This window comes from Hyperoodon ampullatus (genome assembly GCF_949752795.1).
Source record: "Hyperoodon ampullatus genome assembly, chromosome: 11".
NCBI lineage: Eukaryota > Metazoa > Chordata > Mammalia > Artiodactyla > Ziphiidae > Hyperoodon > Hyperoodon ampullatus.
In genome coordinates this window covers 20,534,127-20,561,913 of record NC_136924.1, presented here as the reverse complement: position 1 = coordinate 20,561,913, position 27,787 = coordinate 20,534,127, and the positions used below count along the sequence as shown (strand labels likewise).

The window sequence follows — 27,787 nt, the reverse complement described above, 5'->3', positions numbered from 1 at the left end:
ACACTTAAGAGCTAAGAAGATATAAAAACAAAAACATTAAAATTCACTTAATGCAAAACAGATTTTCATATATACTTGAATATAAAAAAGTTTTTAAAATGCTAACATAAATCTAGACCATCCATGTTATGAAAAGTGCAAACCAAATTAACAGACGGGTTTCACAACGTCCTTCTCACGACACAGGTAAACTAGCCCATGGGGACAAATTTGTTTCATCAGTTAATGAGTCTTTAATTGTGGCCAGATGTCATCAGGATTTCTGAGAGTTCGAAGAAAGCAGTACTGGAGAAGCAGCTCTGTCCAGACTGGGGATTGGCACTGGCATGTGGCCATTAAGCAGTGTAGGGAACTGTAGTGGACAAAAGATTTTTTAAAATAGTTATTGCAAATCCATCGGGAAGACCTGAGTTCTTTACACTCCTAGACAGACCATAGTGGCTCAGTTCTCTCATCACCCCTGTGATTGATAGAGGTCAGTTGCCCATTATTTTACAGAATGTGTGATTGGGAGATGACAATGAAATCAAGGTTACATACAGCAAACAGGCTAAGGCTTAGAAAATGTCCCTAATTATTTCATGTGCCTAGGCTAGTAGAAAAAAATATGTACTTTATATGTTGCTATAGTATGTTCTAATACTATTTCTAAAAGATTCCAATCTACTCAGAATGATAATTTGCTTTAAATACTAAGAAAAATTAATTTTGAAAACCAGGAAACTGATTCCTTGCATGTAAATCAGTAACTTCTCATACTGTATTTTGAAATTGGCTATCAGTTTTCCGGAGTACTACAATGATGCTTCTTGGTAACTGTTAAAAATGAGGAAGGTTCTTATCTTTAAAGATATTCTTATTTTCTAAATCTTTTAAGTATTCTTTCTAATTAAAATGATAAACAATATCAAACTGAGTAGAGAGATCACCCATAAGTGCCCAAACTTAAAGACTAAAGTTAATTTCTGTCTTGTTGGTAACTAGGATGATAAATAGGACAAAGGTATATGATTTGATACCTTTCAGGTCTAAAATACAGCAGCTATACTCCCATTTAATTTTAATGAAATAATTAAAGACCTCCTTTTAAAACTGGTGGAAACTAGGTTTTCATTGTCCAGGATGATATGTGTCACAATGCTCCTCTCCTGGGCTGTCTTCTAGTTTAATTCCTATTTAGTCTAGATAAGCTAAATGTTAAACTTCACTTCATCAGTTAAGTATCAAACTACAGAGCCAGGCATGTGTTAGAAGTACAATATTTGTAGAACAAGTAAATATATTTTTGCGGTTTTCAGACTATTTCAGTAACTGTTATGTGTCTAGTCCCTTACAGTTTATCAGTGGTTGTCATTTCATTTGATATCTAGAGCCTATAAAAGTTCAGTTATCCCCATTTTATGGATGAGAAAACAGATTTCAGTTAAGTTCTGATTGGCTAAAGGTCATAGCTTAGAAGCAGTAAAGCCAAGTTTAAACTCTGAAGGATACTGTGCTTTCTGTACCAAACTGCCCAACTTATTTTTGTCGGGTTGGGGGATGGTGCTCTTTAATTACTATTTCAGTTTATTCAAGGTTTTTGTTTCTTTCCTGACACTTGGAATTTTAATGTTACATAGAATTTTATCCATTTCAGCTGGGTTATCAAATCTATTTGCATTTAGCTTATACTCTTTTTATTTAAGGCGTGCTCCTAACCACTGTTCCCATTGATTAAGAGTGAACATTGGAAGAAGAGCAGATTTTGAATTTTCATTCTTTGAGTTTATTTACATCTTCTCTCAGTTTTTGTCCATCTTATTGGTGTTTTCAAAAGAATCAGCTTTTGGTTTTTTTACTGATTTCTGTCCTGTGCTATTTCTGTATACTCAGTTGTCATAGTTTCTCTTGGTTAGCCTGGCTTTTCTGACATATTTCATACTCCTCTTTATTGCCCCACCCCCCAAATCATCCACACACAGTCCCTTTTCTTAAATTACAGCATTCCCCAACTTTTGTCCTCAGCCTTCCTTTCTCCTATACTGGACTCAACAAACATTTCCTGATGTCAGTTAGATATCCCCACCAATGCCTCTTCCCCACTCACTCTTAAGTCAAGAGGAGGGGTGGTAAGGAGCTCGGCCCTGAACATGAATCAGGGCTCTGCCACTTATTAACATGCAATCTTGGGTAAGTTGAGCAACATCTCTGGGCCTTAGTTATCTTTTCTTTTTCTCGTGAAATTGGTTATCTTTTCAAATAGAACTATTGGGACTATTAAATAAGAAGCCATGAAAAAGTGTGCTTAGAACAATGTCTGGTATACAGCAGCCCTCAAAAAAATGGTAACTATTGTTATCAGTAGCATTCCCAGTCTTCTAATCACTTAGTATAATCCTTGCCTCTTCCTAATTTTCACTACCTACTTCTTACACTCAACTAAGTCATCCTCTCAATTTTACCTCTGGAATGTCTTCTAAATATATTCCTGTTTTCACTGTTCTTATCTAAAAGATGATTCTTCCCTCAGAATTTGGAATAGTATAAATTTCCTCATGTTTTCCTGCCCCTTACGCTTTCTCTTCTGTCCTTTCTCCACACTGTGATATCAGCGCTATCTTTCTAAAATAGAGATGTTATGCTATTTCCAGCTTAAAAAGCCTTCCCTGGTTATCACTTAACAACTCCTTGGGATACTATTCAAATCCCACAGCTGCCTTTCCAACCAGTCTCCTATCACCCAGTTCCTTCCAGAACAGACTATGTACGTTCATATCCAAATGATGCAGATCTATTCATTTAGAATATACTTTGCCAGAATCCTGGTCCTTCTTCCTAGCTCAGGTGACACTCTGTCCAGCCCCCAGCTGGAAAGAGCTACTCCTATTGGGCTCCTGTAGCACTTTGTTTACACATCTATTATTCACATATTGTATATCCCCACAGTCCCTGCCTCAGAGCATTGCAAATATTTGCTGGGTTAGATTTGTTGAATTAAAAATTACAGAAAACAGCCTCAATTGAAAATTACCTTGTTTCAAGATATAGCTGTACCGACTAGGTGTATTCCAAATCTGATCAAAATCTGTTTCAAAAGTGGAACAGACATCCTAAAGACAAGCTTAAAATGCTAAATGGTCCAACTGTAACCCATCTCTATTTATAAATCAAGGTTGTATATTTAGATTTAGCACAATGTCTTTGGCATCTCTCTCTTCACTAAAACGTGTCTAGATTCCAAAGCATACCTCTTCTAGAAAGGGTAATATAATATCTTCACTCTCCTTCCCTTAAAATTTTCAGTATCTGCTCTCACTTACTATAGTAATATCAGGGGACCTTCTGTGCCAAAACCCCTCAGCTCTGTCAACTGTTAGCCTAAGGATTCTGATCGTTTCTAGTCATCATAGCAGGAAATCTGCCAGCATCATTTAAAACTTACTATAGGCCAAGTCTAATTTGTTTCCTCCTCTAACACATTCACATAGCATATGTGATAGAGGCTTGCTATTTTTAAAGAAACTTACTTTCATTAGTTTAAAAAGGGATACTGTTGATACTAATCTGAATTTTGAATCCCATCATTTGACATGTCTAATTATTAAAAATCAAATTCTTCTTCTTACCATGTTGTTTTACCATTTTCAAAACTGCTAATTAATTTCAGCTTTCACCAGCTCAATGCCCTTATCATAGGAAGAGTAATAATACTTTAAAAGGTACAAAATTGTTTTTCCTTAGGGCCCAAGGCCACGCGACCTGTCAGCCATCCAAACCTGGTTGCACTTTCCTTTTCAGGAATTGTTTTGCATGGTTCCAGGAGAGAGGACAGGTCCAGTTTGTGAAATCAAAATTCTGAGCAGGTAGCCTTTAAATGCAGCATTTCTTCTGCAGAATTCTAAATGTCAATTAGGAACCGCTGGTCCTCAGTGGTTCTCAAAGTGTGGTTCCTGGAGCAGCAGCATCACTAGGAACTTGAAAGAATGTTTTTATCAGGCCCCATCCTAGACCTTCTGAATCAGAAACTGGGGGTGGGGCTCAGCAAACTGCATTTTAACACACCCTCCAGCTGATGCTGTTGCACATTAACTTTGAGAACCACTGGTCTACAGTAGTGACTGAAGAGGAGGGATATGCCTATCTCCCAATTCCCAGAGCTTCTGATACCCTACTCATGTGTAGAATCACTATGGACACAAACCACTGTTCCTGTTGGGAGTAACGGGCTGGAAAAGGTTTAGTGTCTAAGGCAAGAGATCTCAAAGACCTCCCAACCAGTAGTTCTCCATGGCTTCCTTCGGAGGTCACCAAGCCCTGCACCAGTCAGGTGGCAGAATTCCCAGTGAGGAGGGAAGGAAGAGTCCGTTCATTATTCACAAGTATCTAGGGAAGCCTAGAGAGGCCCTGCGTTAGGTTCTAGGATTAGAGTAGTATTACAGTCCCTACCGCCAGGGAGCTGGCTGTATGGATGCACCATACAACTAACTCCTTTCTGCTCTACTCGGGAACTCTCTGTTGCTCCCATCTGGAGACTTCTAGGAAATAAGGTCTGTTAGTTCCCCCACCAAAAGATTACTAATCTAAAACTTGCCTAGTACTGCACTTGCTCACTGGTTTTGGCTATTTCTAGTTTTTGTTTCCTTGCCTGAGTTAAAATGGCTAAGAATCACCACATTGGCTGTGCATGACCGTCATATCCTCAATTTCTTGTGATGAGAAGGGCCAGGAAGAGAAACCTGATTACTCCAGGGATATAGTCACATCATGACACCCTACCTCAACCCTATTAGGAAACCAGAGAAGCAAGATAGTAATCAAAACCTCTTTAGCTCCACCCTTCTCCCAGTGAGACCCTGAATACCAGCATGTACAGCCCATGGCACAGAGGTAGATATTAAACTTGACAAGCAAAATGAACAACTCAGAAAAGCACTGGAGGCCTGATTTTTTTAACACGTAACTTTCTTAGACATCTCTTGATGAATTCTGAGGCATCCATTCCTTAGTCGGCCAGTGATACTTACTGAACATCATTCTGTGTACCAAGAAATGTGCTAGATGCCAGGCGCACACCACAGTAAACAAGATGGCCTCTTGAGGGCCCACAGTTTAGTGGGGAGATTGCCAGCTGAATACGAAGTGGCAAGTGCCAGATGCAACGAGAGCAAAAGAACTACAACTAACTTGGGGTAAGCCATGTTGGGGGGCGGGGCAGACGTGGGGTGCAGGGTGAATGAGACAGACCAGGCTAGAATCGGGTCAAGAGGGGGTTTGTACTTTATCCAGTTTTGCTTCATTCCTATGCCTAGGATCCCTTCTATACTACATTCACATATTCAAACAGTAACATCTTGGTCAGTGAGTAATCTTTGGGTCTCCAAGAGGAAATACTGATTTCCACACAATAGCAAGCGATGCTACTGCAGGATTCTAGTGTGGGAATGACTAATGAATGTGCTTACCTAGTACAGGGAGTTTTACAAGATAAAACAGCAGAGGCTTAATTCATTTTTAACCAAATGACCTGGAAGCTTTTTTTTTTTTTGGATCAAGAACTTGATTCTGATTCATAGAATTATGCAGGTAACTTTTCCATTACAGTTTGGAGAAGCTGTTCACTATTTTTCAATTTACTTTGTGATGTCACTACATTGACTAATAGATTAGTATTTTAAAGTCTTTTATGAGATTTTATAAAATACAGTTAAAACAATTTTTTTCCTTAATAAGTTTCCAGTTTTCATAGTCAGTGAAAATATCCAAAACACTTCAAGAACTAACTGTTCTATTTATGGGTATCTGACATGAGAACTCCACCTCAGTGAAAATACATGCCCCTGAAGACAGCCTTTTGCAGCCACGTGAACATGAATTCCTTTTGGAAACTGAAACAGTGAGTTCTGCCCTATATTTAGTGAAAATATTACCTTGCAGGATTTACTGGGGAAACATCCCTTAGAAATTCCACATTTAAAAGTTCGTTTCCAAACGCTCACCTGGAACAGCGTGTTTGGCCCTTGCAGCCGGGCAGGACTCAGTGGAGCAACTGGACTAAGGCTGCTCCAGAAATGTATGCTGGACAGCAGTGGGCTCGGGGTCAGAAGCAATCCATTTGGTGTCTGGGAAAGAAGCACACACACAGTGTTTGATACAGGTATCACCTGACTCCAGCTGTGGTCAGTAGTGTGGCCAGGGGCATTAGCCACAAACCAAGAAACAAGCGTCACCATTTTAGGAAAATCTGACAACTTTGTTATTTCTGCAGGGCTGTGCAGCTTAATTTCCTTCAATGCTAACTGTATGAGCAGTTTTATAAAGGAAGAAAGCATGGAAACGTTACGTTCCTTAAGCATTCTAGTAGAAAAGTCAAGTTCCTAGCAACTTCTGTCCAGGTGCTCTTCAATTTGCTCCTCCTCACGCATTAAACAAGATTTATTGTACAAGTAAGTGGGATCCCATAAAAGGGCTTTACTTTTTCTTATCTATATTTTCTTATTTTTCTACAGTGGACATCCATTCCTTTGGCTACACACACACACATTTTTTAAAGGGCCTCCCAAGCTTCACTTTCCCTATCAACAGCCCTTTAATACTTCAGGATCTGCTGCTAAAATACCCTGTAGCAGCTTCATCAAAAGCTCTGAACTGGGTTTTCCAGATTTCACTCCGGATATGGGGTTCATGAGAATTCATCTCCCTGGCAATGGTTTGGAGGGGGGGGCGCGGAATCCTTTCTTGTCAGATTGGGTATAAAGCCAGAACTCTGGGTTTCCTGGGAGAGTGCCAAGGATTGCATTTGCTTGCATACACGCAGCAGGAGTCCTGGCCTGCAAGCCAGCCAGAATGCAGAAGAAACAACACTTACCGCCCCAGCTGGCAAGTCTGCATGGCTTTTATTCTCAGCGGAGCCAAGCGCCCTGGCCAGGGTGGTTTTGTACCTTTGCTGACTAGGAGGGGCCCCTCGGTGGTTTTGTGATGTCAGTAAGGTGCTCTGTGTAGGAAGAACGACAGTAAGGGCGCCAGCATTTCAGATTGCATCGTGCTAGATGCTGAAGTGTTCTTTTTTCCTAGAATTGGCCCTAGCAGCTTCGTTAATTATCCAGAACATTTAGCTTAAATGAAAGGTCTGCTCTGTTCAGTGGAAAGGAGACAAACATCCAAAGGTTCTCAATCAAGCTGCTGATCAGACTCAAATTATTTGAGTCTTTGGTTCTACAGCATTTCCTACATATTGAATGACCTATGAGGTCACTAGGATAAATACTTGTTTTGGATAAGCTTCCCATTTGTTCTAATTCAAGGCAATTTCACAAACTTGCCAGGCCATCTGGCCTAACGGTTCAGGCTTAGCAGTTCCACATGGGCTCTGCCAGGGTTCCGATCTCAGAACCACTACTTACTAGCTAGGTAACCTTTCTATGCCTCAGTTTCCTAATCTGCAAGACAGGGAGAAAAATGCCTACGTTTTTTACATTACAGGATTGTTAGGAAGAATAAATAATCTATGTAAAGCTCTTAATATGTGCCTGGAGCAAATGCTCAATAAGTGTTCAGGACTGTTATCATTAGTAATTAATTCAAAGTATACTTGATGAACTGTATTTCACCTATTCATGGGAGAAATCCTCAACTGTATATGGAAAAGTACTTAATGTTCTGAAACAAACCAACCTAGTCAGCTGGTGCTTTAAGGTTCCTCTCAGTCATGGTAGGGTCAAGTCCACAGCTCAGGTGATCTGAGAACTAGTATTTGCATGTTACTCTGAAGCCAGGTCCCAACCACAGTATGCCACATTAACATTTACTAACCAATGTGTTCAGGGCCTCCTAGTTTACCTACCAATGAAAGTCTCACAGCTCTAAAGAGACAGTGAATCTGCTAAACTACAAAACATAGCTAGCTACCTTTCTCTCATCCATGGCCATAAATACATATCCATTTCTTTTTAATCCTCTGAGCAACATATGAGGTGTAGAATATGTTTTCATAGTCTAAAATTCATACCCATGTCTGAATTTGAGAATTTGTTTCTAAGGGATACAGGATATACTCAGAATACAGTAGCCTTCTGTTTCTCATGTTAAATACATTCGAAATGTCTTCTATAATACATGCAAATAAATACTGTAAAATGACTACATTCACTCCTCTCCCTCCCATCCCTGTTCTGCCTGAAGATCTGTGGCCGTAGCGAAAAAAACTGGTTCGTTGCTCTTTTAGGGAAAATTCCTATAAAGCCTGGCCTGGGTTATCTCTGGTATCATGTGAGCTTTCACAGCCTCTCTCCACAAGCACCTTGAGTCATGGAGGGTAAGCTGAGCCCAAGGTAGACGCTAAACAAGGAAGCCACCGGCAAAACGCACGCTTCCTCTTCCTTCACTGAAGAATGTCTTAGCAAATGAGCTCTTCTGAATGGCAGAGAGGGACTGATCCTGGCACCTGCCAGGGAAGGGGATGCCCTAGGGCCCAAAGGCAATGGGTGTTCATTTTCAAGGGGAAAGACCCTCCTCTCAGGACCTCGTTTCATCCTCCCCACTCAGTTCTTCTTACACTTAATACTGAGCCTTCTAGAAAGCCCTCATATCTGAGCTAAACCTGGTGAGTGAACACTGTCCAGACACACCCCTCCTGAGTGCCCTCCTCCTGGATCATGCCCTCTGACCATCAAAATGCCCTCCACCTCCTCAAAGGAGATGCCTGACTTCCCCTCAACCAGACAGCGCAAACTCACCACCTTCTTTCCAAATCCAGTGTTTATGACGCATCCATTTCTATCAACAGGAGCACCATTTATCTAGCCACTCGACAAATACTGACCGAGTACATAGTACGTATCAAGCGCCAGAGAAACAATGGTAAAACAAGACACTACCCTGTACTCACAGCCCGGTCTACGGCCCTGCATCCAGTCACTGAGGTGCAAAATGCCTTCCCCTCACACCCTGCCACACCCTCTGGGCACGGCCTGTGGACACTTCCTGGAACTGACTCTCCTGTTTACCCCCTCCTTTGCAGTCTTGCTGCGTCCAAGCCCCTATCAACTTAGGTGGCACTCAGCAACTGCCATCTAAAGCAGCCCAGCTGCCTCTGGTCTCTCCCTTCCAGTCTGTTCTGATCACTGCCACTTGAATCACTCCCCTTAAGACGCTGTGTTTAGTTTCAGGGAAAAAACGAGTACGACCTCCCTGGCCACGATTCTAGGTTCCCCCATCGCCTAGTTTCCTGTGAAAGCCCCCCACCAGCTTTGGTTGAAGTGTCCTGAGCACCACACAATTCCAACCTACTAGTGCTTTAGCACTCACTCCAGAACTGTCCTGACCACTCAGCCCATGGTCCCCTGGGCTAGAGCCGTTCCACAAGCGACCGTATCTGCTTCTGCAGTTATTAACCAACCACCACTTGACCATCCCCAGACTCTCTCCTTAGCCCCAACTGAGCTGGGTGTTTCCTCCTGAATGTCCTTCAGGCTCCTCAAACTCAGCACAGCCCAAACCGGACCTGTAACCTTTCCCCCATGAGCTTCTTTCCTTCCGTGAAACTCATACTCAACTTCTGGCTCTCCCCTGGCACCTCCACACCCATCACCAAGTCCTGTTGGTGGCAGTCCCTGTGTCCCTCAGAGCCATCACCTTTCGCCTCATGCCACTGTCACAGCCTTAGGTCCTCGTTGTCTTTCACCTGGAATTTTACAGTCATATTCCTAACTGCTTCCAGCCTCTCCCCTCCCTTATCCACGTCATCAGGATGGTTTCTAAAACACAATTCTCACTGTGTCACTCAGGCTCCATCTTCCACCACTTCCTTTACCTTTGGAATGTATCCTCCCCTCTTGCTGAACTACTGTTCTGCCCTAATGCACAAGGCTATTGCACATTTTTTTTTATTTTTTTTTTTTGCGGTACGCGGGCCTCTCACTGTTGTGGCCTCTCCCATCGCGGAGCACAGGCTCCGGACGCGCAGGCTCGGTGGCCATGGCTCACGGGCCCAGCCGCTACGTGGCATGTGGGATCCTCCCGGACCGGGGCACGAACCCATGTCCCCTGCATCGGCAGGTGGACTCTCAACCACTGTGCCACCAAGGAAGCCCCATTGCACATCTTTATGCTCTGGCTCAAGGTGTTCCTCTGCCTACAATGCCCTCTTCACCCCACGTGCCAGATAAATTGCCGCTGATCCTTTAACACCCTGCCCAAGTGTGATCACCCCTTCCACGAACACGTTTTCAACACCCTTCCCCATCCCCAAGAAAGTTAATACCTTCTTCCTTAGTATTCCTCTTATACCTAAGAATTCCATTTGTACTGTGTCCGGGATACTATATTAACCAACTTAAGTTACGAGTTCCCTCCCAACTAGCAGGGACTATCTAATTCACGTTTGCACCCCCAGCTCCAATCAAAGCCCGTGACATGATAGGTGCTCAATCTGGGTTTGTTGAATTGAACTACATGTTCTTTCCCCGTTCTGTTCCTAAGGTACTTCTCTGCACTGTGTATCTGGCTCTTGCCGTGTGCCATCTTGTGCGTGTGTATGCCTTGTCATGGCTAGGTCCTAAGGTCATAAAAATAGGCACTTGTACTTTTGGTGTCCTTCCTGTGATTTGCAGATAATGCTAAATAACTACTTGTTGATAGATTCTAACAGGGATTTTTGTTTCCCTTGACTTACACCTTCAGCAGCTATTAATTTCCCATCAAAACAAGTCTAAATTCCTCAGCGAGTTCCCAGGGCCCTCTATAATTTCACACCACCGCACGTTACATATTGCCCTTATTCTTTACCTACTGGACAGCAAGCTTGTAAGCTCATGAGAACAGGAACTGCGTCTGTCTTGCTCACCTCCGTATCTCCAGGTGCCTAGCCGATGGCTGGACAGGTTGTAGCAACAAACATCTCTAATCTTAATCTCCCATGGATGCCAACAGAATCCATGACAGTGCCACTTTGTGGTTAAAAAAATCCTCAAAAGGTGACAGTGAACCTCTGGAAACTCCTAGAGTTGTCTGAATTCAAATAAAAACATGGTTTTAAGAACTTCCAAAAGGAAGCAGAGTCGCACAGAAGTTTGCGTAGCACTGAATGCGCTGACCTGAAGGAAAAGAGGACCAACAGGAGAGTTCCCTATTGGTCCAGGGCAGCCACGGTAAGAGGGGGACAAACAGAAGAAGGGTAGGACTGGGGAGAAGTCGGCAGATCCACAAAGGATCTACAGAAAAGACAGGCCCCAGGGTGGAAAGAGGGAGGGCGACGGTCACACTTCGTTCATCTTAGGCAATCCAGAGCTGGGAGAAGCAAGAACCTTCAGCTGGAGTGTCAAGTCACCCCAAAGTCTACCAGTGACATCCTCCACTGAACAGAGCTCCTGAAAGGACACCCTTCTTCTGTAGGGCCTGGAGAAAGCTGCAGGCCGAGCTACGGCAGTGTTACGGAGTGGGACGAAGGGAAAAAACAAACAAACTTACTTCCTTTTGGGATCATGGCGAAAGAGACAGTAAGATGGAAACGACTCCAGAGCTGCGCCAGGAGGCAGTCTACCCAATGACTCCACACCACACGCATCCGTTTTACGCCCAATTCCCACCTTACGATCTGGGCTCAAGGCCGTCACATCCATCAGTAAATGCAGGAGGGAGGTTTCAGCAGTTCAGTCCTCAGCAAGCTGTCTCTACTCAGTGTTAACCCAAAGCTGCTACTAATAAAACAGCCCGGGGCATGCATGCTCAGACTCTGATGTGAGTTCACGCCCTGGTGCCCGTGCATATCTGAGTTCAACATCTTAGACATCACGTGTGAGATGAACAGAGGTCTTGGCCTACATGGAGGGACGTGCAATGAGCCAACCTCTGATTCTGAGCTAACTTTACATCGGTAAGACAGGAGGAGGGAGAGACTAAAGAGAAGAGGCAAATGGAAGGAGGGAGGGACAGGTGACACCCAGATGCAGAAGATACAGAGAATCAGAAGTTCCAGCTGGCACCATGTGGGCTTCCACGGTGCCTGGCTGGAAACCAGGAGGGTTTCACGTCCTGGCTCCTCCCCCCACCCCCATCTCAATTTCTGTAGCTCATGCCATCAGAGATAACATTCCTGTTTTTCTAGCAACAGCCCGATGTGACCTCGGTGGCTGAGCTCCAACTACCTCACTCCTTGGTGCCAGCTGGCTTTTGTATTCTCATTTTCTCAGTTCCTCACAGTCCACGCTGGGGCTGCCTCGGGGGGATCCTCGTGTCTGTCTACCTTTGTAATCGTTTCTCAAAGACTCAGGAGACTCATCTCAACTGCATCTTGTATGGGTGCCAGCAGATGTGCCACAAGTATTCTTGATGGGAGTGGCGGTTATGATGTTGGGGGAGTGGCAGAATGCCGACGCTTCTTCATGCCCATCACGCTGCAGCCTGAAATTTCTAATCTGAATTTGGGCCTACACGAGGTATGTGGTTTAATAAGGTCCTTGGAGGGCACTGTAACCACATGACCCTAAGCAGGCCAAGACATGCTTAATCCTACCCTTCCTCCTGCCACGCTTCTAGCTGAAACTAACTGGGAATTATCCTTGGAATAAATGAATCAATAAAATATAAATCATTCTTGGAATAAATACAAGTTCTTGGGAACTTCATTTTCAGGGTATCAAGTTATTACAGCACACTTTTATCTCTTTTAAAGCTAGCCACGAAGAAAGTTGATAGGCGGTCCCCACAGGTAACCAAATGTTTCTGCATACACACTGCACACCCCACAGAAAGTGGGAGTTTCTGCGACAGAAAGTGCTAAGGGAGGAGAGAAGCCAGTGAGCCGTGGAGTGAGGCGCCACTGCTGCCTGTGAGAGAAACGCCCCATGCTCCCTTGGGTGGAGAGGAACCCCCCAGAGTTGACCTGGGGGCCAACAGGAGTCCGCTCCCGTCCCTGGGGGCGATTTCAGGGAGATGGGCTCACCCCTCAGTTTGAGGCCCAGTGGACTTCAGGAGAACTGCTGAGGGAGCTGATGCTGATTCTGACTGTGCACTGGAGAACCAGGGGCTGGTGGGTAAGTTTCTGGGTCACCTGAAACAGCTCCTGTTCTCTGAGAATCCAAATCCTTCACTGACTCGAGGCCTCCCCGAAATCCTAGAAGACTCAAGCGCTTGTCAAGTCGAGATAAAACCACCTGACTCTCCTGTCTGCTCTCAGAGAAGCCACCTGGGGGAACACCCCACCCCTGAGTCTTGCCCTTCCTCTGCTCTCTCTGGTGTCTCCCTCCTGGCCTCTCCTCTCCCTCCCTGTTAGCCACAGGCGCTCCAGGTGCAGAGCTGAGCCCGCTAGAAGGATCTCAAGTCCTGAGACTCCGCCATCCCCCAAGGGCAGCCGTTGACTCCTTTAGCTCTGAATGGCTTCAGACACTACCTAGCCCCCAACGCCACCCCCTCACACCTGATCCAAAGCCCCTCCCCTGGCCCAGGCTGCCACTTCCCCTCTCCTGTCCTTGTCCAGGTCCTGCCCTGTGCCTCTCTCCCCTCGGGAAGCGCCCTCCCATGTCTTGGACGTCGTGGCCCACAGGTCGAGGCCCCGCCCTCACGGCCTGGGAGGACCAGCCCGCGCATCTCCCTACGGCACGGGTTCGCTGTTAAACATCCGGCTTTCCCGTGCTTCCCCCTCCCTGCTGGCGGGCCATTCTGGTCGATGCCGTCTCCCGGCCCTGAGCTTCGCATCCATTCCTCCACATCCACCCTCTGTCCCTAACTCGTGTCACTGTCCCCCCACCCCTCGGCCCAGTCACACATCCTCAGTCCCGGTGCCCGGAGCCTCCCTAAATTCACTATGTCCAGGCCCAGAACCACAGGGCTAGCCCGAGCCGCTGTCCTCCGACGCGACTACAGGGCCGGCACGTGTTCAGAGACGGTGATACACAGAGAAAGCAGAGACCGAAATCAGAGTTGGCCTGGGCCTGGCTCTAGGCCTCTCTACACCTCACAGCTGGGAACACAGAGGAGGCCGGGGAGGAGATCCTCAGATTGCACCCCCGGCCTGCTTCTCTAGTTACTTCTCTGAGCGACATCGGAAGCCACTGTGCCTGAGCCATTTACTCAGCGGTCCTTAGTCACTGGACAGCTTTGCTTGGTCAGGAAATGCCCCATTTAAGAGCACACACGCTCATTCTGCCTATAACGGAGCCCTTAGCCCTCCCCTCCGCAGCAGCCTGCCGTCACCACCAGCTCACAAGCTGAGCCGACACGAAATCCCTGGGCCACGATCATCTGGGAGAAGCCATGGAGAGGAAAATGCCCAAGAGCTGCTTTCAGCTGCCTGCAGACTCCACGGGCGTCTCATGATCAGGGACAAGTGGGCATTTTCCCAGTGCACATGGCGAGAGCATTTTACTTGCTTCTGAAGCCGACTAACCGGGTTCAAGTTCACCTCTGTGGCCTATTAGCTGTGTGATCTCGGATGAGTTACTTTACCTCCGTGCCTCATTTACCTCTGCTGGAAAAATGGGACAATAATAGTATCTCCTTCACGGGCCTGTGATGAAAAATAACTGAGACGGTGCATGGACGGTGTTTAGAACAGTACCTGGCACACATGAGCAGCTCAGTTATGCTGCCACTAATGATGGTGACAGCAAGGACACCTACAGCGACGGGTACAGAGGCAGGGGACAGAGAGCTCCTACCCACTTCAAGCATGACCCCACCCTGGTGCCACAAAGTCACATGATACTAAAACCTGCCGGTTGTAGCCAGCTCTCTTCCCACGGCCATTATCCCCTTTAATCCTCACAACAACCCACTGCACAGATGTGGAAACTGGCTCAGAGAGCAAGTACCCACAGTCACGTTTCTACCCAGCAGCGCAGCCAGGGACTGAATCCAGGTCTGTGACCCCAAAGCCAACGCACTTAACCTCTGCCACTGAAACGCATCCAGTTTTCCAGAGGAAGCAGAAGTCGGTTTACCAGTACCTGCCCTGCCTTTGCCCTGCAGCTGCCAGCTGGACAAGAGTGAGCATCTGAATTCCGTATTTAGAGGAAAAGGCCGCCTTCCTGTTGGAGTTAATAGCACCGAAGCCTTTTCTTGCTCCACGAGTTTGCTTTCCTCTCCCCTGTGCTGTGGACCTGGGCTTTCTCAGACTAGCACTGTTTTTTACTGAAGCTTCTCTTTCTCACCGTTTGATGTGGCCCCTGCATTTCTTATTAGAGACTCCAGAACAACCCAGCTCCCCACTGACAACTGCAATGGCCGTATTGGTTAGCCTCTATTTTCTTATTAACAGAAAACAAATGGCTACTTATCAAGGGCCCCCCACAGAGGATTCTCCCATAAAATTTTCATGAAGCCCAAGCGCCTTCTGAAACGTCACCGGCCTGCTCCGCTTTCCCTAGGAAATCACTGTTTGGATCTGCTTTGACGGCCAGTGTGCGTATTCCATCTTACGATCGCTTTAGGCCCCTAAAAGCTGGAAACCAGTCAAGCATCCCACTGTAGCCAATACCCTAAGCCTCTCCTCTTGTGTATGCTCCCACCTGGGCGTGGAGAAGTAATTTCCCTGCACAATGACACAGTGACTTTGCCACAGGGACCCTCGGATTAGCCTCTGAAGGGCGGAAGGAAGTTGCTTCGGTTGCCCTCCCGTCCGCTAAGCCACTGAGTCTGGGGGCGGCCAGGACGACGGAGACGCCTCTTACCTGGGCAGTGAAGAAGGCTGGGGTCAGGGATCCCGAGGGAAGGGCCGGGCTGTTGAGGGCGATGGAGCCGATGTCGGTGCCGGAGAGCACCAGCGGGGGCGCGGAGATCTCCAAGCCTTTGGGTTTTTTGGCCTTTGGGGGAAGAGATGGAGACCTGGTCTTGGAGCCCGATGACAGGTTCAAGGGCTCTAGGGAATCCGAGTCATGGCAGGCGGCCTCCAGGAAGAGGCTTCTGTGTTCGGAGGGGAGGGGCGAGTTCGGGGACAGGGACGGGGACCGAGAGGAGGAGGGTGAGGCAGACGAGATGCTGGCGGCGGCATTTGGCAACATTAACGAGGAGATCTTGGCGGAGACGGACGAGGCCAGGAAGGCCTCGGACGTGGAGGGCAGGGACACCACGGGCCTGCTGATGTGCTTGTCGGTTTTGTTGGTCACAAACCTGATGACAGTCCTGACTTCTTCCACAGGAGGGCTGTCTTCCGGCTGCTCCTCCAGTTTCTCCGTCTTGATGGCCTTGAGGGACTCGGGTGGGTTCTGCAGGGAGTTGATGGTGAAGGAGGAGTACAGGCCCGAGTGGATGTACTCGTTGCGGCTGGCGCTCTTGAGGGCGGACAGGCCGTGTCTGTGGGCCTCGCGGCTCTCGGGGGGCGCCTTGCACTCGCTGTCCTGCAGCAAAAGGCTCTCCCGGCTGATCTCCACCGCGTGAGGGTCCATTTTCAGTATCTCCGGGAAAGAGACGAACTTATACACAAACTTCTGCCCGATCACCTTCTTGATGATGTTCTGTGAACACAAAAGCAGACGTGGAAAAGATGAGTGCGTCAGAGAAACTGTTAAGAAGCTCATTCTTGTGGGGGACCTTGCTGGCAGAAGCACTGAAACAGTCCTGATGGCACATGTCAGCTAAGGTGTAACGGAAAGAGGACTAAAGCTGAGGGCCGAAGAATCTGATTTGCATTCCAGTTCTGCTAAGTACAAATGGTGTGATCTTCGGCAAATTGGCCATTTTTAGTTTCCTCATCTGTGAAGTGAGGATCATTATACCTAAGAACATAGTAACAGTTGCCAATTATTAAGCACTTACTATGTCGCCAGTATTGTTTATGCATTAGCTCATATAATCTGTACAGCCATCCTAAAAGAAAGGGATGATTCAACTCCCATTTTAGACCTTAGGAAAATAAGCTTAGAGCATTTAAATAACCCACAGAGCCACATGGTAGGTAAGTGGTAGAGGCAGCGTTTCCTTTACCATAATATAGTATTGTCTTACCTACCTCTGGGACTTGTGAGAATTCAATGAAATAATAATGGGAAAGCATTCTGTAAGCTGGAAAGCACTATAGAAACGTAAGTTATTATCACCAAAACACCACAGTGTCTTCTTAAATCATGCAGCCATTTTTTTCCTTTTTAATTCTCTGCCAAGAAAGCCGCTGGAGGAAAAAACAAAGTGTCTACCTGGATGTTCACGACATTCATACAGTATTTTCAGTTGCTGGTGTCTACTTCTGGATCTTCAGTTTATGGCTCCCATCCTCAAACATTAGGATGTAAATGAAAACCAATAATCATTGCAAAAGTTTCCACCCCCTTTGGGAGAATGGACTTCATTTTAAAGGCTGTACTGTTCTTGAGATTTATTAAATCCGAACATTAGCAAAGTCTATCAAATGTTTGCCGGGTCCGAGGTACTCAAGGCAGACAAAGATGGTCTCCCTCAAGCACAGAGAGGTAGCGGCACCATCCTGTGGGAAGAGGACTTCCTTACAAACTGTTCCTCTTAAAACCTGGGTATGGGGGCTTCCCTGGTGGCGCAGTAGTTGAGAGTCCGCCTGCCGATGCAGGCGACGCGGGTTCGTGCCCCGGTCCGGGAAGATCCCACGTGCCACGGAGCGGCTGGGCCCATGAGCCATGGCCGCTGAGCCTGCGCGTCCGGAGCCTGTGCTCCGCAACGGGAGAGGCCACAACAGTGAGAGGCCCGCGTACCGCAAAAAAAAAAAAAAAAAAAAAAAAAAAAAAAACCTGGGTATGAATGAGGGTAAAAAAAAAAAAAAATCATTTTGGGGGAGAAGAGCTTGAAAAGTAGCTGCTGCTGAGCATCTACTCTGTCCTGGGCGTTATGCACAAGTGATCCCATTTGATCTCACATGAACCCACTTGTAGGCTGGAAGGTACCATACTTATGACATAAGCTCAGAGATGGGAAGTGATGTGCTCAAGAGCCACAAGATCTACTAATTCTAAAGCCTAAGGTTGTTCCCATTTCCACACAAAGTTGGAGGGAGAGAATCAAAGAGCCCCCTTAGTAGAGACGACATTTTAAAATTAGTTCAGGGTTTCCCTGGTGGCGCAGTGGTTGAGAATCTGCCTGCCAATGCAGGGGACACGGGTTCGAGCCCTGGTCTGGGAAGATCCCACATGCCGCGGAGCAACTAGGCCCGTGAGCCACAACTACTAATAAGCCTGAGCATCTGGAGCCTGTGCTCTGCAACAAGAGAGACCGCGACAGTGAGAGGCCCGCGCACCGCGATGAAGAGTGGCCCCCGCTTGCCACAACTAGAGAAAGCCTTTGCACAGAAACGAAGACCCAGCACAGCCAAAAATAAATAAATTAATTTAAAAAAAAATTAGTTCAGGGGTTTCCCTGGTGGCGCAGTGGTTGAGAGTCTGCCTGCCGATGCAGGGGATACGGGTTCGTGCCCCGGTCTGGGAGGATCCCACATGCCGCGGAGCGGCTGGGCCCGTGAGCCATGGCCACTGGGCCTGCGTGTCCGGAGCCTGTGCTCCACAACGGGAGAGGCCACAACAGTGAGAGGCCTGTATAACGCAAAAAAAAAAAAAAAAATTAGTTCATCTCAAATTTTTAAAAATTGAGATACAATTGACATACAACATTAGTTTCAGGTGTACAGCATAATGATTGACATTTGTGTATACTGCAAAATGACCACCACAATAAGTCTGGCTCACATCCATCAACATACACCAAATTTTTTTCCCCTTGTGATGAGAACTTTTAAGATCTACCCTCTTAGCAACTTTCAAATATATGAGAGGAAACTGAATTAAATGCTGATGTTCATCTTGTGATCATTTTGGTGTATAAATATACTATGCTTTTGCCTCCCCTCTTGTTACATCACAGCCTGCTAACGTGCCTTTGTCCTTCTTAAATGCATCCTCAAATCCCAGAAGTGAACTTATCCAGCAGTCAGGAGGGATGGGCATAATTACCAAGCCACTGAGATTTTCAAGGAAGAAGTCTTCAGGGCAGGCATCTAAGGGAGGGACACTCAAGGTCCCCAGGCAGCACCAGAAAACCCAATAACATAAATCCTGGCGAAACTTTGCTCAGCACCAGCACACAGGCGGTTCAAACCTGAGTACGTGAGATTCAAAGCTGAACAGTTCCAGTGCATGGCATCCTGGCCTGCAATTTAACTCACCAAGTCCCATTTACTCCATCTGACCTCATTTTCACACTCGACACTAGCAAAACTGAAAACCACTTAGAGAAACTTCAGAGAGATCTAGTAAACTTAAGAGTTCCACCTGGGCCTAACTGGCATCATCTCTGCATGTGACACACCAGGCCTGGGTAGACAATGGCGCCTGCGAGAAATCAGCTCCCAAAAGGACAGGGTTAAATCAGGGTGTTACTGGTGCCACCTGACCCATAAAAAGAAAGCATGCTGGCCTGGTGTGTTCCTCTGCTAAAATTCTAAGGTATTTTTGTTTCCCACTCATAATATTCTTCTCCCTGGAGGAAAACTTCATTTTATTCTCAGCCAGTTTGAACACTCATCTCAACTGAGTGAATCATTAAAGCCTAAATAATTACACAGAAGAAAAGAGAAACTGTATGGGCTGAACCCTTTCTTCTGCCAGGTCTTGGAAATTTTTTTTTTTTAACAGAACCAACCTTTAATTTTATGATGGGTATTCAGAACATAATGTCTGAGCAGGGATTATGCTCACAAGCAAACCAAGAAGTCATCTGGGGCTGTGATAAAAATGATAAAAGTGGCTGGAAATTGAAAGGCAATCTCAAATAGAGAGCTGGGCGTCAATGTGTTAAAAAGAACATAAGGGGGCTCCCCTGGTGGCGCAGTGGTTGAGGGTCCGCCTGCCGATGCAGGGGACATGGGTTCGTGCCCCGGTCTGGGAGGATCCCACATGCCACGGAGTGGCTGGGCCCATGAGCCATGGCTGCTGAGCCTGTGCGTCCGGAGCCTGTGCTCCACAACGGGAGAGGCCACAACAGTGAGAGGCCCGCGTACCGCAAAAAAAAAAAAAAAAAAAGAACATAAGGAACAACCCACACGACTATCAACTGAGAAATAAACAAAACAGGGGACAGTCATATGACAGAATATCATCCAGCCATAGAAGGGAATGAAGCACTGGCATAGCTACAACATGGACACACCTTGAATGTGTTCTGCTAAGTGAAAGAAACCAGACACAAAAGGCCACCTATTGTATGATGGACTCTATTTATATAAAATATCCAGAAGAGACAAGTCTATAGAGACAGAAAATAGATGAGTCATCTCCTAGGGGATGACTAGGTGGGATGGGGGAATTGAGGGGTGACAGCTGAAAGGTAAGACATTTGGGGGGCTGGTAGTGAAAATGCTCTAAAATTGGATGTACAACTCTATAAAAGACACTCAAAGCCATTGACTTGTATGCCTTAAATGGGTGAATTAGCTGGTATGTGAATTATACTTCAGTAAAGCTGTTATTTAGACAGAGAACATGAGGAATCCTTTTTCCCCCAGCTTTACTGAGATATAACTGACATATAACATGGTGTACATTTAAGGTGTACAGTGTGATGATTTGATGTACTATAGATCACAAAATATTTACCACAATAAGGTTAGTTACCACATCCTTCACCCATGTAATTACTATTTTGTTGTTGTTGTGAGAAGATTTAAGGTCTACTCTCTCTGCAACTTTCATGTATATATTACAGTATTATTAACTCTAGCCACCACCCTGTACATTAGAGCCCCCAAATTTACTCATCTCACCGCTAGAAATTGGTACCCTATGACCAACATCTCCCTGGTTCCCCCACCTCAGCCCCTGGTAACCATCAATCTACTCTGTGAGTTCAGCTTTTGTGGATTCCACATGAGTGAGATCACACAGTATTTGTCTTTCTCTGACTGACTGATTTCACTTAGCATAATGCCCTCAAAGTCCATCCAGAACATAAGGAATTTTAAGAATTTTGGCATGCTTAAAGGGAAGATGGTGGGAACTTTTGATGGCTGGATGGCAACTGCCATAACATGCTAACCCCCACTCTGAACAGAAAACAGAAGACACTGCACAGGGCCCTGAACTCCGCTGAAGCAGTAAGGGCCCTTCAGCAGCTGCTGCCTTCGTGAGGAGAGCTGCTTGGACACCAAGATAGTTTTTTTAGGGAAAGGCTACACAGTGACAGGGATGGAGACAACTGAAGAAGCTGACGACCGACCGAAGGAGAAACAAACAGCTTTTGGAAAGAGCCAGGGAGGGTCTTGCTTCTCTAGAAACTAACAGGAAAGATGGACTAGATGTGGCTACCTGGACAATTTGAAACCTCTGCAGAGATGGAAGGCTGGGAAGGGCTGGGAGGAGACGGGAGTGGGGCGTGCAGGGAGGAGGTCAGAGTGTGCAGGCCAGCTGTCTGGGAGCCCAACTCCACACCGGGGATATCCGCTCACGTGAGGGGAGCCAGCGAGGAAAGCCCCCCACCAGGATGCCCAAGGCCAGAGACCTAGGTAGGTAGGGGGACCCAGAGGAGGTGTGTGCCTGGCCGCTGAACTGACAGCCCCTTCGTACCCGACTTCCAGGGCAGACCCCAGGAGCGTACTGGGGGCATGTGTGTTTGAAGATCTCTCTGTAGCCTCCAAAGGGAGGTTTCCTTGCAAGAGTTTGGCCTATGAGGGGCTTGCTGAGAAAACGCACAGCACAGGGGAATAACATCAGGTAGTATTGGCTGAGTATTATCTATCAGGCTGTGTACTAAGAACTTGGACCACCTTCAAGTCATTTAATCCTCTGAAAGATTGGAACTGTTATTACCCCCATTTTAGAGATGGGCAAACTGAGGCTCAGAGAGTATAGATCACCCCCAATCACGAGTGTGTACTTGGGCAGTCTGACTCCAGAGCACTTGGCCACAACGCAAGGTGACACAAGACTCGGGCTGACACAGCCCAGGACACGAGAGCACTTGGGATGGGCTCTTATTATGAAAAGTGACAAGGATATTCAGAAGAAGCCTGGTTTTTCCACCCCTTCCTCCCAGACTCACACATATTTGTTGTTTACGGTTGCCTGGTAACCTGACAAACGCTGTCTGTGTCCAGTTGGGCTGAGTGACTCTCAAGCACGGTTTCAGGGCAACAGTTGCACACATCTTCCCTCCACATGTGGAGGACCAGCCTCTGTTCGTAATTTCCCATCAAATGTGTATTCACAACCAGGGTGGACTTCTGACCCGGCATTCCGCGTGAGGTTACAGGCGGCAAGGACGGGACCAACTTCAGCGAGGGGGGAAAGCAACATCCACCCAACGCACCCCAAGCAGCAGTTCCAGCAGAAGTGGAAGCTCGGGTCCCCAAACCACTCCATTACCACTGCCCAGTGGGTGTTCTAAGACTGCTGGAGCCTACAGGGCAAGCAGTCCATCTGGGGCAGGACTGTGGCCGCCTTGTGCAAAGGAACCCTTCCTGACGCACCAGCTACCTCTGGTCCCTTGAGAGTCTCCCTAGGTTATTTCACCCTAACAAGGGAGACCGTGCCGAGAGAGTGGGTCTCGTTTCCACTTCCCTCAGTGTCGCCTGCTGCCCTGACGGGTTCCAGGCTTACTTACGAAAATAGGTGTGTCCATGGGTGTGTTCAAATATGTATACATTACACCCAACTCTGCCTTCTCCTCCCACTGAAGAAGAAGGAGCTTGTATAAATAATCCCATACAGTGGAGAACTCAGACATATGTCTATTAAGTATTATGGTTTAAAAAAAATTACATACAGTGCAGGGTATTGAAGAGATGCTTGTGGAATTGAATTTACCGTCTTAATTTTGATGTTATAAAGGATACTATTAAGTTCGCTACATGTTTACTGAATGAATGACTCTCATTGTGGAGAGAACCGACTGAGGCAGGAAGCCAGAGGCTTCACCCCATGACAGACAATTTTCCACGGCTAATCCCCAGGCTGGTTAAAGCTCCATGTGATGCATCCAATACATATACTTTCGCATATGCTTTTTTGCTGGAATTTTTAAGTGGAAAGCTCCCAGACAGACACTGGGGGCTAATGCAAACCTCCACAACCTCACACCTTCTGTGAGAGCTTAATAAACTGTAATTCCACGTATCCCGGCAAATATGTGTTGCCTCTGTGGGCTCTGGCCTGGCACCCCAATTTTTTTTTTTTTTTTTTTTTTTTTTTGCCGTACGCAGGCCTCACTGTTGTGGCCTCTCCCGTTGCGGAGCACAGGCTCCGGACGCACAGGCCCAGCAGCCATGGCTCACGGGCCCAGCCGCTCCGCGGCATGTGGGATCTTCCCGGACCGGGGCACGAACCCGCGTCCCCTGCATCGGCAGGCGGACTCTCAACCACTGCGCCACCAGGGAAGCCCGCACCCCAATTCCTGGGCTCAGACTTCTTTCCCCAGCTCTCATTCCTTCCCGGTGCTGCGCTTCCCTCGGGGGCTGTTCCTGACCCCGGGAGGAGCCGGACCAGCTGTGGGTTCCCCATCAGTAGGGCTGCGGCTTCCTTCATCCTCCACCATTTCAGGGCTCCCAGAAACTGCAGGACCCCTGCCCCCACCACCCCCGATTTCACAACTTTCCTATCTTGTTCTCAAAACTGAGCGATGTCTGCGGCTCACGACAGACAGCCCATCCTTCTCTGAACCCAACACGGGCAGCAGGGCTGGGCACAGAGGCCTGAGTGGTGGATTTCCCACTTGACCTGGCCACCAGGGCTGCCCCTGGGATGACAAGGAGCGGTTCCAGAGTCACGGCCTGAGGTCAAATGCCACCCCTGTCTCTTATCAGTCGTCTCCTCATCTATAAAATGAGGGGACCGACCTCCCACCCACCTTGCGGGATTGATTGTGTAATCCACATAACGCTTAGCAGAATGCCTGAGACAGCCACACGTGATAAGCCCACAGTATATATCAGCTCTTAGCATTATTATTTTTACACTCCCACTGAAGCAAAACCAAAACACAATGTAAAAACCACCCTCTATCAGCTCTAATGACAACTGAAGAGTCCAAATTAAACCTCTTACAAGGCTGTACTTATTCCCATGGGTCTGGGTGACCAGTTGGGTCGCCTGGCAGACAGAAACACACCTGGTTTACATATCTCGACCAAGGAGGGGAAACATGATATTCTATTTAGTTGGGTTAAGACAAGAAGTAGACGCGAGGCTTCAGTCCGTCATGCCTCGTGTGGCCAGCACTTGACATCCACTGTGAAGAAAACCTCACACACGCCAACTGATTCAGGACTGGGGGGAAGAGAGGCCCTCCCGCAGAGAGCAGCAGACGCGAGCAACTGGGGAATCCAAGCGTCCCGCTCAGAATGTCCCAGCAGCTTCGGCCGAGATGCCGCACGTCCAGCCTGACAACTGGTGCAAACACTAACCAGACACCCCAGCCAATCTCGCTGTTCTCTGATGCCTCTCAGAGCAGGAAACGCACTGCCCAGGCTGGAGGGAGCAGCCCAGATCCATGGCGTCTGCTGTGGCTGCGGCCCTCGGGGAGGGTGATGCAGGCAGCTGGCCCTGAGCGTCTGTCACCGAGATCCTGGGGCGGGGAAGTGGGAAGGATTTACTTGGGGGACTTTCGTCTGGCCAGGGTAGATAGCCTACATGAAAGGAACCCGTGGCCAGAAAGGGCAAAGAAAGAAGCAAGCATTTGCGAGGGCCTATCACGTGGTGTACATGCACTGCCTTGCGAGATGGGCACTGTGATCCCTTTTTTTTTTTTAATTTATTTTATTTTATTCTTTGGCTGTGTTGGGTCTTTGTTGCTGTGTACGGGCGGGGGCTACTCTGTTGCAGTGTGGTGGCTTCTCATTGTGGTGGCTTCTCTTTGTTGCGGAGCACAGGCTCTAGGCACACGGGCTGCAGTAGTTGTGGCACGGGGGCTTAGCAGTTGTGGCTCGTGGGCTCTAGAGCACAGGCTCAGTAGTTGTGGTGCACGGGCTTAGCTGCTCTGCGGCACGTGGGGTCTTCCTGGACCAGGGCTCGAACCCATGTCCCCTGCATTGGCAAGTGGATTCTTAACCACTGCGCCACCAGGGAAGTCCCTGTGATCCCATTTTTAAGATGAAAAAGTCGAGGCTCTTGGTTGGAAGTGAGGTTATACCCAATTTCCCACCCCACAGGGGTGGTTTCAATACTGGGTGAGCCTTACGACAGAATTCCAGAGGTCTTTCAGAGGACAATACATCATTAACATTTCCCCATGTCTTTAAATTAAAATTAGGGGGAAAAGCAGCATGCCTGGGATGCTTCCATTATTTTAATGAAATCATTTTACATGTATCAAATAAAAGGAGAAAAATTAATCTTGAAAGGTGTATAATAAAATTTGACAGAGGTAGGATTACCATTGATTTGCAAATTTGTTTTTGCTTATCTGCATTTTCACATTAAAAAAATTATGTTTCATATGTTTTGCTTGTCAAATTAAGAGAAGGAAGCAGGCTCTGAAAAGCTTAGGCACCCAAGATCACATAGCTTGTAGCTGGAGGAGCTGAAGTTTGAACCCAGTTCTATCCAGAGCCAAGACCAAAGCCTTCTCTGTTCCACCACCACACCCTCTCCCAGAAAGCAGCTGAGTTGGCTGAGAGGCTGCTGCTTAAGCCAGGCTGCCAGGACCACGGGCTCTGCATTCCAGAGGAATCTCGGGGTAACTGCGGCGAGCCTGGGAAAACCAGCTCCACGCTCAGGAAGCTAGGGCACTTCTAGCTCCTCCTGAGGAAAGCCGGCCTTCCTGAGGCTGTTCTTTAACCCCACTAGAGCTGCCTCTGCCCACCTTCAGGGCAGAGGAGGTGCCTGCTTTGATGGGACACCCTACTTGAGGCACCGGGGACCCAGCGGTCCCACCGCAGCAGGATGGACATCAGAAGCCCACCTCTAAGTGGGTGACACCCAAGGGTGACAGGAAGATAACGGGAAGCTGATGTCCACATACAGGGCCTGGTTACGGCCCCCGCCGAGCAGCAGAAGGGCCTGGAGGGAGCATGGAGAGTGATGGGCAACCCCTCCCAGTATCCACAGGCCTGAGCAGAGCTGCTCACACACAGGGACAGGCCCAGGGCCTTGACGGGCCAGAGGTGAAGTGCGACCAGCACTGGGGTGAACACACCCAGGTTTGAATCCCAGCTTCATTACTTACTATGACCTTGAAAAGGTATTGAACTTCTGCAGGCTTCGGTTTGCTCACCTCAATTCAATGAGTTGGAAACACATTTAATATGAAATGTTGATATTCTCAAAGCAACCTTTTTACATGAATTTAGGAAAATGAATGTTAAACAACTTTGAAAACACAATACAGGATGGTGGTATCTTTGAAAAACATACAAACGACGTTAAGAAGGGACAAGAGATGTATTAGATAGTTGCTTTCCCCAAACTAGATATTTAGTTTATTCCTAAAAGGGAAATAAAAATATCTCACAGGGCAGTTTTTTCTAAAAGGCCAGTGTATGTCAGTGCCTCACTCAGAGAAGTCCTCAAAACATGAGCTCTCACCCAGTGGAATTTCACCTAGCAAGCAATGATCTAATGGAATAGCATCCTCATTATATCACACTGTCTTCTCATTTTATTCTGCCTTCAAGGAATCAAAATTCCTTCTATGGGTACTTTGGTTTACAGTTACAGAAGGCTTATGCAGCATCTCATGTAAGCCTCACAACACTTTGAAACCCATTTCACAGATAAGGGATCCGGGGCTCCAAGCTGGGTTCACAACCTAGTAAAGCAAAGCTGAGCCTCCAGGCCCCCGGCTTCGCAGCCAACACCCTGTCTTCAGCTCCTTGTTTTGGGTTCCCATCCAGACCAAGATCTGATTCATTCTTTCCTGACACAGAACCTAACTGTCCTCTCTCCAAAGTCAGAACAAGGACTCACTGTAGGAGTCATGCTCCAAGTTCCTCCTCCATGACATGCAAACATTCTTTCAACAAACACCGAAGGCGCGTTTGTATGGAAAGTTCCTTGCTGGGCTCTGAGGAACAGCAAGGGAAGGAAATCTGGCCTCTGGCCTCATCCTCTAAGTGTCTGATGGCTGCCTGCATGGCAGTGGCAGACCCTGCCTCTTCTCGTCCCTGCCACCTGAACCCGAGGGGACGCAGAGGTTGGCTGGCTGTACTGGGCTCTGCTAGGAATCTGCTGTGGGCAGGCTCGCCTCCCAACGGTGGCCCTAGAGCAGCTATGAAAGGGCTCCTGCGACCCACCCATGAGCCTGAGTTCCCTCCCCCAGGGCAGTCCTTCTCTTCGGTCCTGAGTTGAATGGCACTGCCTTCACCCAAAATCCACACCCACCCTCAAATGAGACCTTATCTGGAAATAGGGTCTTTGCACATGTCATCAGCTAAGGATGTCAGGATGGAATCATCCTGGAGTTGGGGTGAGCACTAAATTAAATGACTGATGTCCCTACAAGAAAAGGAAAAATCCAGAGACACACACAGGACGAAGGCCATGGGAAGACTGGGGCAGAGACTGGCAGGTGCAGCTATAGGTCAAGTCCAGGAGCCACCAGAAGCTGGAAAAGGCAACGAAGGATGTTCCCCTAGAGCCTTCAGAGGGAGCGCGGCCCTGCTGAACCCTCGATTTCAGACTTCTGGACTTCAGATCTTTTAGAGAATAAATGTCTATTGTTTTGAGCCACCAACGTGCGTGTTAATTTGTTACAGCAGCCCTAGGAAACTCCTTCCTCTTTCTCAACGTCTCTGTCCATCGGGGCAGGGAGGCCTGGCCTTTCCTTTCCAGAGCTCGGCCCGCCTTCACGCCGTCTCATTGCTGAGGGCACTGGGTCCAGCGCAGCCTGGGCCGTCCTGGGTCTCAAGCTGAAGCTTGGAGTGCGCACATTCGCA

The 27,787-nt window shown here is 47.5% G+C and overlaps 1 protein-coding gene across 1 annotated transcript in view; it reads right to left on the bottom strand.

Moving 5' to 3' along the window:
- Window positions 1-253: 253 nt before the first annotated feature.
- The window catches only part of ELK3 (ETS transcription factor ELK3), a gene marked incomplete at its 3' end in the record, with an annotated part of 69,945 nt that continues 42,411 nt past the window's right edge, over window positions 254-27,787 (bottom strand). The window contains exons 3-5 of the mRNA XM_079714246.1: window positions 15,642-16,424; window positions 5,976-6,098; window positions 254-352 (exon numbers count right to left, since the gene is read on the bottom strand). Of these exons, the coding sequence (XP_079570372.1) occupies window positions 254-352; window positions 5,976-6,098; window positions 15,642-16,424 (1,005 nt within the window). The remainder of the gene's footprint in view (window positions 353-5,975; window positions 6,099-15,641; window positions 16,425-27,787) is intronic.